Source organism: Rhamphochromis longiceps, linkage group LG1, assembly GCF_057381845.1.
Source record: "Rhamphochromis longiceps isolate RC_006_pf linkage group LG1, R_longiceps_female_GT1.1, whole genome shotgun sequence".
Classification (NCBI taxonomy): Eukaryota; Metazoa; Chordata; class Actinopteri; order Cichliformes; family Cichlidae; genus Rhamphochromis; species Rhamphochromis longiceps.
This window is the reverse complement of record NC_140557.1, coordinates 21549386-21562862: the sequence shown is the minus strand read 5'-3', so window position 1 is coordinate 21562862 and position 13477 is coordinate 21549386. Positions and strand designations below refer to the sequence as shown.

General features: G+C 39.1%; 2 protein-coding genes across 2 annotated transcripts in view; both read right to left on the bottom strand.

Annotated features, from left to right (window-relative positions):
• Nucleotides 1-3925, bottom strand: part of dennd2b (DENN domain containing 2B) — a 56597-nt gene extending 52672 nt beyond the window's left edge. Inside the window, exon 1 of the mRNA XM_085402428.1 lies at nt 3777-3925. The gene's annotated coding sequence lies outside the window, so the exon portion shown is untranslated. The remainder of the gene's footprint in view (nt 1-3776) is intronic.
• Nucleotides 3926-5470: 1545 nt separating this feature from the next.
• Nucleotides 5471-11638, bottom strand: tmem9b (TMEM9 domain family, member B). The gene is made up of 5 exons (XM_085402411.1): nt 11396-11638; nt 9797-9888; nt 9585-9693; nt 9150-9284; nt 5471-6600 (listed from the first exon to the last, which is right to left on the bottom strand). The coding sequence occupies exons 1-5, from the start codon at nt 11465-11467 to the stop codon at nt 6445-6447; spliced, it is 564 nt and encodes a 187-aa protein (XP_085258537.1). The 5' UTR covers nt 11468-11638; the 3' UTR covers nt 5471-6444.
• Nucleotides 11639-13477: the final 1839 nt, after the last annotated feature.

The window sequence follows — 13477 nt, the reverse complement described above, 5'->3', positions numbered from 1 at the left end:
CAGGAGGCCCTGGAGCCTATCCCGGCCGCCGTAGGGCGAGATGCAGGATGTGCACCCTGGATAACCAGTCTACCACAAAGAGAAAGACAACTACTCACACTTACAGCTACAGCCAACTTAGAATCACCAGTTAACCTAACTCCATGCGTGACTTTGGACTGTTAAAGGAAACTGGAGTAGCTGTTCCCATGGGAACATCACACAGAAAGGCCCCCAGACTGGACTCTGGTCTGGGACCTTCTCACCATCGTGCCCCCCCTTCAGACACTCAACTAACCAAAGTTACTGCTTCTATTAATCAGAACAACAGTTTTTAGTTACAGTAACATGATAAATTCAACTTTTAAGTTAATGAGCTTTATTTATTGAGTAGCACCATATGCAGAACAGAATAGAATAGAATAGAATAGAATTCAACTTTATTGTCAAACAGTTACAGTTTACTAAAATTTGGGTGTTTTTTCAACCCTACGCAGACCTATAAAAAAATCATCAGATTTGTGATGACTGATTCTATTAATCATCCATCTCTGACCACCTCATGATGAAAACAACTGTGCTTTTCTAAAGAAAACCCCCATTCAGAATACCTATTGCAAGTGAAGTAAGAGTATGGCGTGATATCACTTTGTAATGTTCACTTAAAAGCAAAAAAGATGACTAAGAATCCCTGAAAATCTGTTTCATTCCTGACCTCTACCTTTAACCTTGTTGCACAGATACGCAGGTGCACTCCAAGATCCCATGTCATCACTTGTGGGTGTGGTTCCAGGTGTAACAGAGGAGAGACCTGGCAGGAGACACCAAATCAGACTCACGGGTGATGCTTTAAGCCTAAGGGCAGTGATTTTTTTTTTTTAAAGCCAGGTGTTACATCAGTAAAAGTTACATCAGTCATTTATAAACAAGAGAAAGACACACTCATTTCAGCCTGTAGTGCGGTGTTATGGTGAGGTCTCGCATCCAATTAAAAAAGGTTTGCACTGGACACAAATAAAGGAATTTCTAATATATGTTTTGTTCTTTTGGCAGAAGTTGATGGAAGTTCAGAGAAAACCGTTTCCAACTATTTCACAAGAGAGTTCCCTTTGTCATCCATGGTTATCTGTCTGTACATTTCTGCCCCAAACACTGAAGGAGCACCCATAAACATTCTCCTTTCAGTCTCTTGGGGTGTCTTATCATCCCACAAGCCTGGGAAGAGAGAGGAAGTCACAAAACTCAGACATCCGTGATCGCGGTTCATTACATGAAGTCAGCAGGAAGCCTACAGATCAGTGACTGTGCAGCTTTTCTTACAGAGACCCCGTCAAATCCTTTCAAGGTCTCATAAAGATCGTCCTTCCTGAAAACACTTCAAATCCGCACATTTTCAGCACAAAAGACTTAGGCACTAACAGCTTTTTGTGGGATTTTTTTTTTTTTTTTTCCACCACAACATAATGTGGAATTCGTTGTTCCACTGATCACAGTGGCATCTGGACTTCTCATTAAAAGCCACATCCTCTTCTCACAGGACACGGGAGCATCAAAGCACAGACTCACGAGCATACATGAAATTTTACCAGACAGGAAAGGAATCCCAATTAAGACAGATTTCTAAAACTTTATGTGAATCCCTTCAACCTCAGTTTCGGGACTAACCACAGAGCTCTGACAGCAGACATCGTATTCATTCGTTACACACCTCCTGGAGCTGCACTCATGAGGGAATAAGCAGTAATCTCATCCAACATGAACAACAGATACGATTACGCCTCATCTCTGTGAGACTTTGGCCACTGACACGCCAGAGAGAAAATCATTACTAAGCCTTTCTTTTTCCTTCCTGAAGTTTCAATGAGAAGAGAGGACAAGAAGTCAAAGTCACAGCACAATTATCCCCTAAATAGTGTAATAAACACCATATTGAGTTTCAGAAAAGGACCCAAGGCAGCTCTTTAACTTCCCGATTAAGTTGACGTGTCTTTTCAACACCCTGAGATGCAGCCTGACAGCACAGAGGGAGAAGATGCAACTTGTCGAGTTGACACAGCCTCTTCACTTCGAAAGAAGTGAAGAAATGGGCTGGAAGTGTCTCTTTTAACTGTATCTGACATCACTCTCAAGAGACTCTCACTTACTTTTCTTTGTATTCGCACATGTTTGAATGCAAAAAAGGCCAAATGGTACTGTGGCTGTTAGGATCAGTCCATCGTTCACCTTAGAAAAGCTAGGTAGTATCAGCCACCTTGAGGGTTACAGTAAATAACAGTTATCAGCTGGTTCTGTGTTATAGAAGACCCTTTAAGAAAGGGGTGTCAAACATGAGGTTTGGGGGCAAGAATTGGCCCAGGAAAAACTGTAATCCGGCCCACTGAGCGGTTTTGGAAAATATGAAAGAGGGCATAAATATTTTTTCTTTTAACTGTATTTTTAAAGGTTTTATTTCTGAAAGACATCCCCCACAGCCATTCGCCCTTTAATAAGTAGTTAAGACACATTTAAACAATTAAATGACAGAAAAGTTGCTGTTTACTGTCTACTATAGAAATTTCAGTTGAAAACAAAATTCATCAATCAACAAAAACTACAAGACAATCTGGGCAGTGTCTTAGTAATTGTCTTAATTTTACACATTGATCATGTAGAAATGCACTTATTTATTTTATTTTTATTTTATATCAAGATATCACAGGGATTAAATGCTTAGTTAAACACCTGGTGTCGGTGTAAAGGTCTCAGCACAAGATCAAAATGGGACGCATGTAAAATGAGTTTCACATCCCTGCTTCAAGGGGAAAAGGGGGATTGCAGTCTATGAGTAACCATGATCACTCTTTGATTATCGAGGGGGGAATGTTTAACCGAAGCACAAAACTTTTCTTGTTCTCTCAGTCAAAGTAACAATAAGATGTTATTGTTTCTAAAAATGCTCTGAATAGCTGCAGCTTTCACAACATGATGTGCTGGCGGAGCAGCAAGCAGAACAGTTTAGTACAAGGACATTCCTTTATCTCATGGCATTTCAGCTTCTGACCACACAGCAGCCACAACATCAGTCCGAACTGAATCAGAAACCTTGAATGCAGCGATACGGGGTAACATTCCGAGGATCTGGCTTTCTTGTGGGTACAAAAATAGACTCTAAATAACAAAATCAGTGCATTTTAAGAAGACTTGGCTTGAGGTAACAACAGCAAAATGAATGTAAGTCAGTGTAATGTATTGTGGAGATATGGAAACATGACTGTGTGTGTGTGTGTGTGTGTGTGTGTGTGTGTGTGTGTGTGTGTGTGTGTGTGTGTGTGTGTGTGTGTGTGTGTGTGTGTGTGTGTGTGTGTGTGTATTAGTAGGGACAGGTTTGACAAATACCTGGGAAAGTCATTTAAAAAATTGAACGGGAGCTTGTTGGGGCATGAAATAAAATAAACACAGATGGATGTAAAAGCCATCGATTCTGCACTGGATCAAATTCAAAGTCTGAGGCGACCCCTGTAGGCTCGTCGATGCAAGTGCAACAGTAAAACTGAGAAGAGCTACTTTCCCACATAAACATTAAACACTGAAGTTATCATCTGACATCGATCTAAATCACTATCTGCGAACTTTTTTTTGAGTCACACACCTTAATTATATCAAAAATGACTAAGGTATCGTTCCGTTCAGCTGTTTTTCTTCACAGAAACTCTCTAAATCTGCTGCAAAAACTACAGCTTACTTTTAAAAAAGGAAAGTTTGGTTAGATTTCTATACAAAGAACATTTAAGGAGGTAAAACAAAGAAACAAAGCCTACCTGACTGTCTTTCTTGGAGCTCAGTTAGGTCACTGATCCATTCTTGCACAGAGCCCGTGTCGCTCTCTCTCTCTGTGTGTGTGTGTATGTGTGCAGCTTGAAAACTGCTTCTTTTTTTTTTTACTGGGGAAAATAGTCTTCTCGGTAGAACTGCATGCAGAGAGAGAAGGGAAAAAAGGAAAAGCGGACTGCACAGGAAACGATGACGTAGCTGTATGGAAATCACTGAGTTAAATGAAAAGAAGATGGTTGGAGTTATCAAACATCTGCAATTTAACTGGTTTGAATGCTTGTATGGGACTTTTCTCTGCGAAATCCAAATTTTCATCATGACACGGTAACTTAATGGGTTACTATGTCAAGATGAGAAGTAAAAGAAGAAGAAGAAAATGCCTGTCGAGTTTTTTTTATTGACCAAGCTGAATCCCAAATTAGTATTTTTCCATTGGTAGAAAAACTGTTGCCAACACAGAGAGGACAAGTTATGAAAACAGAGATTTACTAAGCCAGAAAAGCACCAGACAAAAGAACACTTTAAAAAAAAAAAACGAGGTATTTAAGGCTGGATTACTAACATGTCAAAGTTTGGGAGATGTTTGTCTCCACGGTTCCCAGAAATGCATTCAAGCAGAAAGGTTTCTCCTTTTTTTTTTATCTATTGTTTTTCTTAGTTTGGTTGACTTGTGGATTTAAACGATTTAAAGTGATTGTCAGAGTTTAGAAAAATCGTATACACGCTGTCACTGAAGGGAGGCTTCCCAACTAACTTTGAGACCGGGGTGTTTCCAGGATTCTTGCCTCGTTTTTGCCACAAGAGACCAAGAACAAAGCTCGCGGAGGGGGGGGGGGGGGGCTACAGGAAATCTGAATATTTAATCACAACCAAAAATCAGTGCAGAAATCTGGTGTAGAAAATCTGACATGATTCACACCCTCTTACAACATCTAAACATAATTTTGTGTTTTGAGAAGTCGGGGGCGGGGGGCTGAGCTATTATTAAGACGTTTTACTTGAGTAAAACCTGTAACCCAAATCAGGCAGCTTAATAGTGCACAAGTTGCATAACTAAAATAAAGTACCTGATGTAAACATACTCAGTCAGTTGATATAGATACATATATACATATATATATGAATAAAAACTTCTCTTGGTCCTATCCATGCTGTCATCTGATGCTGTTGGGTGTTATAAGTACCAGTGTCACAGGGTTACATGAGAATTATGCTTCCGCGTCAGCTCTGCATCAATTTATGCCATCACCAAAGCCCTAAATCAAGCTTTCCTCCAACCTCATATCTACAAACGCCCCCTCTTTGTGATGACTTGGTTACCAGTTGTATTGTTTATTAACACGTATGTTGAAATAAAAGCTAAAATGATGAGGAGCCTCATATGGTTCCTGCTTTTTTGTGGCTCTTTTGTGATTAACATGTGACAAACATGACCTGAACCCGGGCAGGATTCTGGTGTAGATACAATGATCGTCTTTGTTCTAAAGTAAGTTGGTATTTTATCTTTGTCCTGGGACCTCTGCAGCATATCAGTCAGCTCAAAAAAACAAAAACAAAAAACCCCCAAATATATAAATCGTAATAAATGACAACAAACTAGTAGTTAAACGTGTTTTCTCAGGGCTGACCTGGGACCAATGTAACGAACAGATTACAAGTGCAAGAATCAGAAATATTACAGAACTTTATTTCAAAGTTAAAGGTACCACATATACAATAGTTAAGAACACTTTCAAATGTCTCCCAGCGATGGCAGTTCATCCACTCTGCCCATGTACTCACACAAACTATACACAAAATAAATTCTGTCACAGAAACCCTGCCTGTTAGACAACAAGGACACTGACTGTGGACGTGATGTTTGACCAAGCGTTTAAAACCCCCAAAAAACCTGCTAAACCAAAAGACGTGACGCTACATTTAGGCAGTTGGAGAGGGCACAGATTTTAAAGGGCCACTAACAGCCGATAACCAATAGCACAGCTACTGTAAGTTCATTATGACATCGAGAGGAAATCACATTGATTTCTGCAACAAGGTTCAGGGAAACTACTTGTTCAGTTACCAAATTTAATTCAGTTCATTAAAATGATTAATTTCACACCAGTTATGAGACATTAATAATCATGGTAGGAAGGAAGGATCGTAAACACATTTAGAAAAGATTTATTTATAAAACATGCATTTTTAAAGCAGGAGTATTTTACATGATTTTTCTTTTCCTTTTTGCTCCCATGGTGAGAGCAGTGATCGTGTTTGTTTTAGGGTGGAAACTATCGACCCCGCTAAATGCCAACAAGGTAACAGCCAGTTATGACCAACATCTGGATGTTTTGTTCAGAAATCAAGTGTAATCAGACTTCTTTGGACTAAGAGGACTCTTAGCTCAGATTCATTAGTCAAAGAATAAATTGTGTTTTAGGTCTGTGTATTTAAACTGTGCAAGAAATTAATTCAGAGTAACCTCGTGTGTTGCCTGCAGACTAAACCAGAGCCGGGAATGATTTCTTACCTATGTCCACCTCTGATGCACCACACACGTTTAGATTTGATTCAGAAATGAGAGAAACGAAGCGATATAATTGGAGGGCGTCTGTCACAGTGTTTTTCTGTTATTGTTGTTTTTTTGCTCCACCATTTACTTAATCACGGTTTTTAACTGAGAACAACATGGCGGTCAAACACAGATTTCCTCTGTTCCTGGACCTGCCTCCTCCAGCGCTGCTGGGCATGCTCCACTTTGTTCAGGACGTTGGATCGAGAGTGTGACCGGGACAGCACGTTGTGAGCGTTGGCGAACGGCTGCTGGTCCTGAAAGCAAAGTTAACACAGTGAGATTAAAAAGTCTGATGTACGTCAAACACGAGCGTCTCGGTAGTTCTTTTTAAGACTCAAATGTACATTTTAATGACCGTCTTGAAAACAACAACAACTAATAAAAACAACACCGTTAACACACATGTAGATGTCCTCTGTTCTGTTTGGGATGTATGTATGCTGACAGCTGCTCAAGCCGGGTTAGCAGTGAGAATCATTTAAATTAACAAAAGCCTAGTCTCCGGTGGAGTGTTGTTATAGCTTTGTATTTTCTAGTTTCCTTTCACATTTACTTTATTATGATTGTTTTCAATTCAGTTTGGTTTCTGTTGGTGTCCAGAGTGGATTTTCTGATTTCAGTTTTGGTTTTTATTGTTTGAAAATGTTTCGTTTTATAAGTTTCACTGCTGGTTTAAGGCTTTTAAATTGTTGCATGGCGGCAATGTGTCAGAGGCAAGATTTAGAAAATCAGTACAAGTAAAACAAAACTTTTGGAAAGAAGTTAATTAACAGTCTTGTAAGACACCATGAGTCCCAATAAACATGTCCATAAATGCCTCATAAGGCAAGTTGTAATGAAATTTTACTAAACTAACAAACACTAAAACTAAACCCTAAAACTTTATAATTTACTAAAACTTTATTTTAGTTTTCAGAGTTCACAAAATCTTTTTTTCTTTTAAAAAGTCTAGTGTAGTTAGCTAAAATGTATCCAGATGTTAGTTTAGTTTTAGTCAACTATAATAATCTTCTTTACTGGATATTATTTAAGTAAAAAATGGCTATGGGATTATGTTGTGAGGATGGGAAAGGGAAAGCCCTGTCTGACTAAAAGCAAGAGCTTTAGTCAGACAGTCTCTCTGTATCGAGCACTAAACATTACAAGCCCACCATTTCCTCTATAATTAATGTTGCAGGAGTCCTTCCGCTTTTATTGGTTTTGCTTGCAATTTTTTTTTTTTCTTCATCTAATTCATGTTAGAGCACAGGAGAAACATGTGGTCTGAATTTTGACTACAGGCTTTGGGATAAACAAGACAACGCAGCACCTCAGCTGTTTGTTGTCAGCTTATTCACCAGAAAAACAATATACTGACAAATCTTAAACTTTTAGTGGCAGCATTAGCTTTTTGTACAGTATAAGACAAACACCACAATTCTTCTTGCCTAAACTTTGCCAGTGAAACACAGTGAGACTGCTTTGCACCCACCTCCCACAGTCAAAGGTAGTCACTGCTTTTTTCTCTAAACAGTCTTTCAGACTGGAAATTAAATTAAAACAACCAAACTGTCTGCTCTTACGAAGAAATTTGAGCATTTTCACAGTGCCTTTTTATTAAATAATTAAAAAGAGAAAACAGCAAGAAGTCAGGAATCTACTGAACTGTTTCCTTTTTGTTTCTTTCTCCTACTTGATACTGCATATGAGTGTGTTCTGGCTTTTAAAAAGTACAGATTAATGAAAACACAAACTCAGGCTGATTGTTCACTGTGCAGCAAGCGAGCAGCATGAACAAATGTAATAAACAGACCAATGTTTGACTTTGAAAACTGACACGTTAAAGTGGGAATCCTTTCAGTCATGTCAATTAGGTGACACCTGGTGGCATCAGACAATGTTTGAGCTCACAGATTTTGATGGTGAGGACGACTAAAACCAAAATATCTTTATCTTATTTAAAAATAACAACATAATCAGCCTGTTTCCATCAATTTGTGAATAACTCTGATCTGATTTTATGTCTCCTGTGGTATCAGTTGGTAAACAGCTGGGAATATTGACAGGAGTTGGTCATCTCTCTGAGGAATTCGTTTCCTTCCTGCCGAGTGAAGCTCTTCGTTCATTTTAATCGTTTCCACAGTGGAAAAAAATGCAGAAAATGAGCATCAGCTCGTCCTGATGAACGATAGCAGTAAGTGCTAAGCTTACTGACCCATACACTGCATTTCCTGTGAGTATGTTACAGTAAGGGTCAACTCATATTTCACAAATTAAATTATTTTCACGTGAATCTGCAGCAGCAGGAAACCTAAAGCTTCACCACTACTTTTTCACATCATAGGTTGTGTTCTCACCCACTGCACCACAACCACACTTCCTGTCCCAGATCTTTGTCATGCCCATGTTCTTATAAATAATCACGATTTCACCATCAGTAATGTAGCAGCTGTCATCAGCTTTCTTTTAACTATGTTGTGAACAGAAGGTAGTTACAGCTTGTTTTAGATCCTCCCTGCTCCCGTGTTTGCCTGCGATTGTAGTAACTACCGTGTTCTCCAGTCTTTGCTTGAAACATGCGATCAGATTCACTTGAGGCATTTTCAGCACAGCACAGCACCAAAAAAGGGTTTGAAAATTAACAGAGGCACTTGTAAACTTTTAAAGTTTACCTACAAAGGATGACTCCCATGTGACATTTCGGCCAATGGGTCCACATAAAAATCCTCATAAAAGGAGCAGAAGAGTGGCGCAGCAGCAGTGAAAAGAAACTATACAACAATGCTCTCAGGTGGAGTGCTGTAAAATTAAAGGGACCACATACCCCAACATCATCGTCGCTCTGTATAAGCTGCGAGTGCCCAAACAGGCGCCTCTTCAACATGGGCTCCAGGAGAGTCAGGTAGACCATGTAGAGCAGCAGCAGACCCAAAATGGACAGGTACATTATGATGGTAAACTGAAAATAAGAAACAATTACTGTGGGATTGCTCGTTTCCTGGTTTAGAAGAAAAAAAAAAAAAAGTCACTGAAACAATCAGATGTCCTCTAAGCTGAACAATAATCCATTAAGTCACACACAGCATGAGTCACATGATAGGCTGGCTGTTTTTCATTTTTGCATTTTGCTTTAGACAAAAGAGAGGCGTCACAATAAAAGTACAATAAGACTATAAAACTAAAACTCAATCATTAGATACAGCCCTGCGTCACAGCAAAGAAAAAACAACCACGACTCTTTGATCTAACTTGAATTTACCTTAATGGTCCCCGAGCTCCTCTCTTCATATTTACACTCACAGCGTAAACAGTACGCCTCCACATCTTTCCCGTCCACTGGCATGGGATCAACCACGTGGAGACAGTTGCTGACGAAACATTAAAATTAACAAGCTTTCAGCTTTTCAGCTAAACAGACCAAGGACAACTTGCATCATTGAGAGAAACACAGCGACGGATTTGTTAGCATACCAGTCCTTAAGAGAGACATTTTGTTTGTAGATTTGACCCTCGACTTCTCGGTACGGCGGACAGATGCATTTACAGCGGATGTCCTCTGAATTCTGCAACAGAGACGGCAAATGTTCATTTTTTTGTTTGTCAAACACATTTGCACAATATATGGTACACAAAAGCCTACACATTTCATTAGTATGCAATTATGCAATTAATTCATTATTATGCAAATCATAATAATCGGGCAGGGATAGCTCAGTAGGTAGAGTGGTGGCCCCATGATCGGAAGGTCGGGGGTTCGACTCCACTGAACGGCTACCCTGAGGTACCCCTGAGCAAGGTACCGTCCCTACACACTGGTCCCCGGGCGCTGCACTGGTGGCTGCCCACTGCTTCACTGGGTGAATAGGTTAAATGCAGAGGAACTATTTCCCTATGGGGACTAACTAAACACTTTACACTTTACATCATCCCAAAATAAACTTAGAGGATATTTAAGCCCAATATTTATATTTGTTCATTTAATAATCTGACATTCTGATATATCGGATGATTTCCTTTTCTTTCAGACAAAGAAAACATAAACAGATTCATTAACATTTTTTCGTCTGGTTATTAATTTACTCGTTTACATTCTGCCCAGCTCTGCTCAGATTAGCTGATTGTTGTGTTTGTGCCGTTTCAATCAGTGTTGCCAACAGGGAAGATGTTTAGTGCCCTCTGATGGACAGACTATACAACATCAACACCCATAACATGGCAGAAGGATGTTGCTTGTCTCTTTTTAATTTTTTAAATTTTCATTTAATAACAGCTTCTATCATCCATCAAATTAGTAAAACCAGGAGTGTGTTTGTTAGGATTGATCTGTTAATGAAAAGTAAATCTGAGTAAATGATGACTGAGTGGACGATGCTGAATAAAATGCCGCGATGCTGTTTTTAAGATAGATGGATTCAAATGGAGAGCCTGCATTGAAGCAATTAAACTCTGGGGTGAACAAACTCAGGCAGCTGAACTCTGGCTTTCTCGAACTTAAAACTCAAGAGTTGCCCGTGTGAGAGGTAATCAACTTGGACTTTATGGTCAGACACAGTTTGTTGAACCTGCTTACTCAACCATAACACTGATTATTATAGTTATGTCGATACAGGTTACAGATGTCACACGCATTCAGTACAGTCACGTGACAATACCTGCATCTTTGGTTTTTACTCACTTTTTTTTTTTTAGATGGAGTGTCATTATTTTATTTAGATACTTAACTCCTTCACTTTTCTCTATTTAACTGTGCTCCTACTTTACTGACCCCTTTCGTCCTGTCGTAATGTATTTTATCCAGCTTTATGTTTAATGTTTTGGCCGCTGTTAACACAGGAACTTGCCAACTTCGGGATAAATAGCCTCTTTTTTCTGTTCTACATCCTCACCATCAAGCAGCAAACATAGCAGCCACATTCGCGCATTAGTTAACTTTTCTGACATCCAACTGTCAAACCCACAGCGACAAGTCATCGTTTAGAGGAGATTGAAAGAAAAAGGCATTTCATTTCATCCAGCCATCATCACCATTTCCTCCACATAACTAGCTAAGTCTGCTAACGTCAGCCTTACCTTCGCTGTCACTTGGCTCAGCAGCACAAAACAAGCCAGGAGGAGAGCCTCGAGAAAAAACACCCACTTCATGTTTACAGGAGTGCAGCTCGTTAACAACACAGGTCCAAATGTTTCCACGAACAGCTCCAGCAGTGTGAAGCAAACCCTAACAACTGACAAGATTAGCCATCAAGCTAACTAAACAGCAACAATCGTCAGCTTCCTAGCAGCTGACTTGTAATTTCCGGAAATGGCGGTTGTCTTCCGCACACAGTACTGAGCGGGCTGTGCTTGGTTAAAGACATAATAAACGATGTCCGGCGGGCGGGACATTTCAGATAATGCCAAATAGCTGCTTGTTTGTCGCCCATCAAAGGTTGTTCGAAATATTATCCAACATTTAAACCAGTTACTTTCAATTAATTGGGTTATATTTCTACAAAAACAAACAAACAAACAAACAAAAACAATAAAAGTAAACTGAACTGCTAAGGACGTGAACAGAGGCGGAGCCAGACATTTGAAACACCCGGGGGCTTAGCCCTAAAGGGTAGTATGCATGTGGGATTTTTTATATAATTATTTAGCCTTGTTGTGCAAACAAGCCTGCATAACTTAATAAATGTAGAATTTGAAAAATAGTAAACCTAAAAAGAAACACTAGGTACGAGATACATGAGTACCTATGATACAGTGATACTTTTGGTAAACAACCATTTGACTAACATGTGTCTCACCTGCTCTTGTTCCATCTCTGTTCTGTCCTCATTCTGCATCTCCCTCTCTGTTCCTCTCTCTCCCTCTTTGTGCTGACAATCATCAAATATACAGTTGAAACCAGATATTTACACACACTCTTCAGATCAAAACACAAACACTTTTTTAATTGTAACAGACAAATCAGACTAAATGTTTATTTTTTTAGATTGATAAATATAAAAAAACATATTTGTTAACTTTAAGAGTAAAGAGAGAAACTATCTGTATTTCTTAATTGTAAATGGCACCAAATTGTATTCAAACTTGAGCCACACTTATGGAGCTCCACAGTTCTTTTTCTGGTGTTTTGGTTGACATCTCTGGATTTTCCCATTTCAAAGAAACAGGCTCTGTGTTTTGCCTTATATGCATCCACAGCTGTGCCACCAATTTACTCACATGGACTCTACTAACCTATCAGAAGCTTCTTCAGCTCAGAATGGAATGTCTGGAGTTTTCTTATTAATTAACAATAAACTTAGTGTATATGTACTCCTAAATTTGATGAAAGTGATAAAAAATAGACAGCTCTGTCTCTCTTTATTCTGACATTTAACTAATTCAAAAGGTTACTCTAAATTGACGTTGTACAGTAAAAAAAATGTTCTTGTGTTTTCCATAAAGTGTATGTAAATATCTGGTTTCAACTGTCAATATACTGCTGTGTATTGAAATTCCTCTTGTTTTGCATAGAAATATACTGAACAACATACAAAGCATAATATATAAAATACTACCAGAGTTTTTTCTTTGAAAGAAGCTCCTTATGTCCATTCTTGTATATCAGTACATTACTGAATCTGATTTATTTAGCCATGGAGGGTAACAACTGAAAATATGAAATAGACACACATGTAAGCTAAGACCCTCTAAAGAAACAGCATTGTTGTTGTTCGGCTTTTCATTTCGCCATTTGTTGATTCACTTGAAGAGAAAGTAACGTAATATGGGTCAATTGACCCATATTACGTTACTTTCTCTTCAAGTGATCAGTTTGATATCAATCTTTCGTGATACACCGTCATATTTACATTATTTGTACAGTACGAATGATTTGCTTTGGTACCTGGTTATACTTCAGTTCTCCTCTGTCTGCCTAGCTCCGTTTCTCCAACAGCGCACTCGTAGGCAGCAGCTGCCCCGCCCCGCTTAGTGCCTGAGCTCGGATCATACCAATATTAGGGGGGATTTATGCACAGTTGTAAATTCCCACAGTGTGCACTATGTGCTTCGAATATTGTGTGTAGTTTTTTGCTTTATACAGTTGTCAGCCAGGCATCTAACTATGAAAAAATTACACTCCAAAAGACCCTGGGCTTCTGAAAAAACAACCCGGGCTTA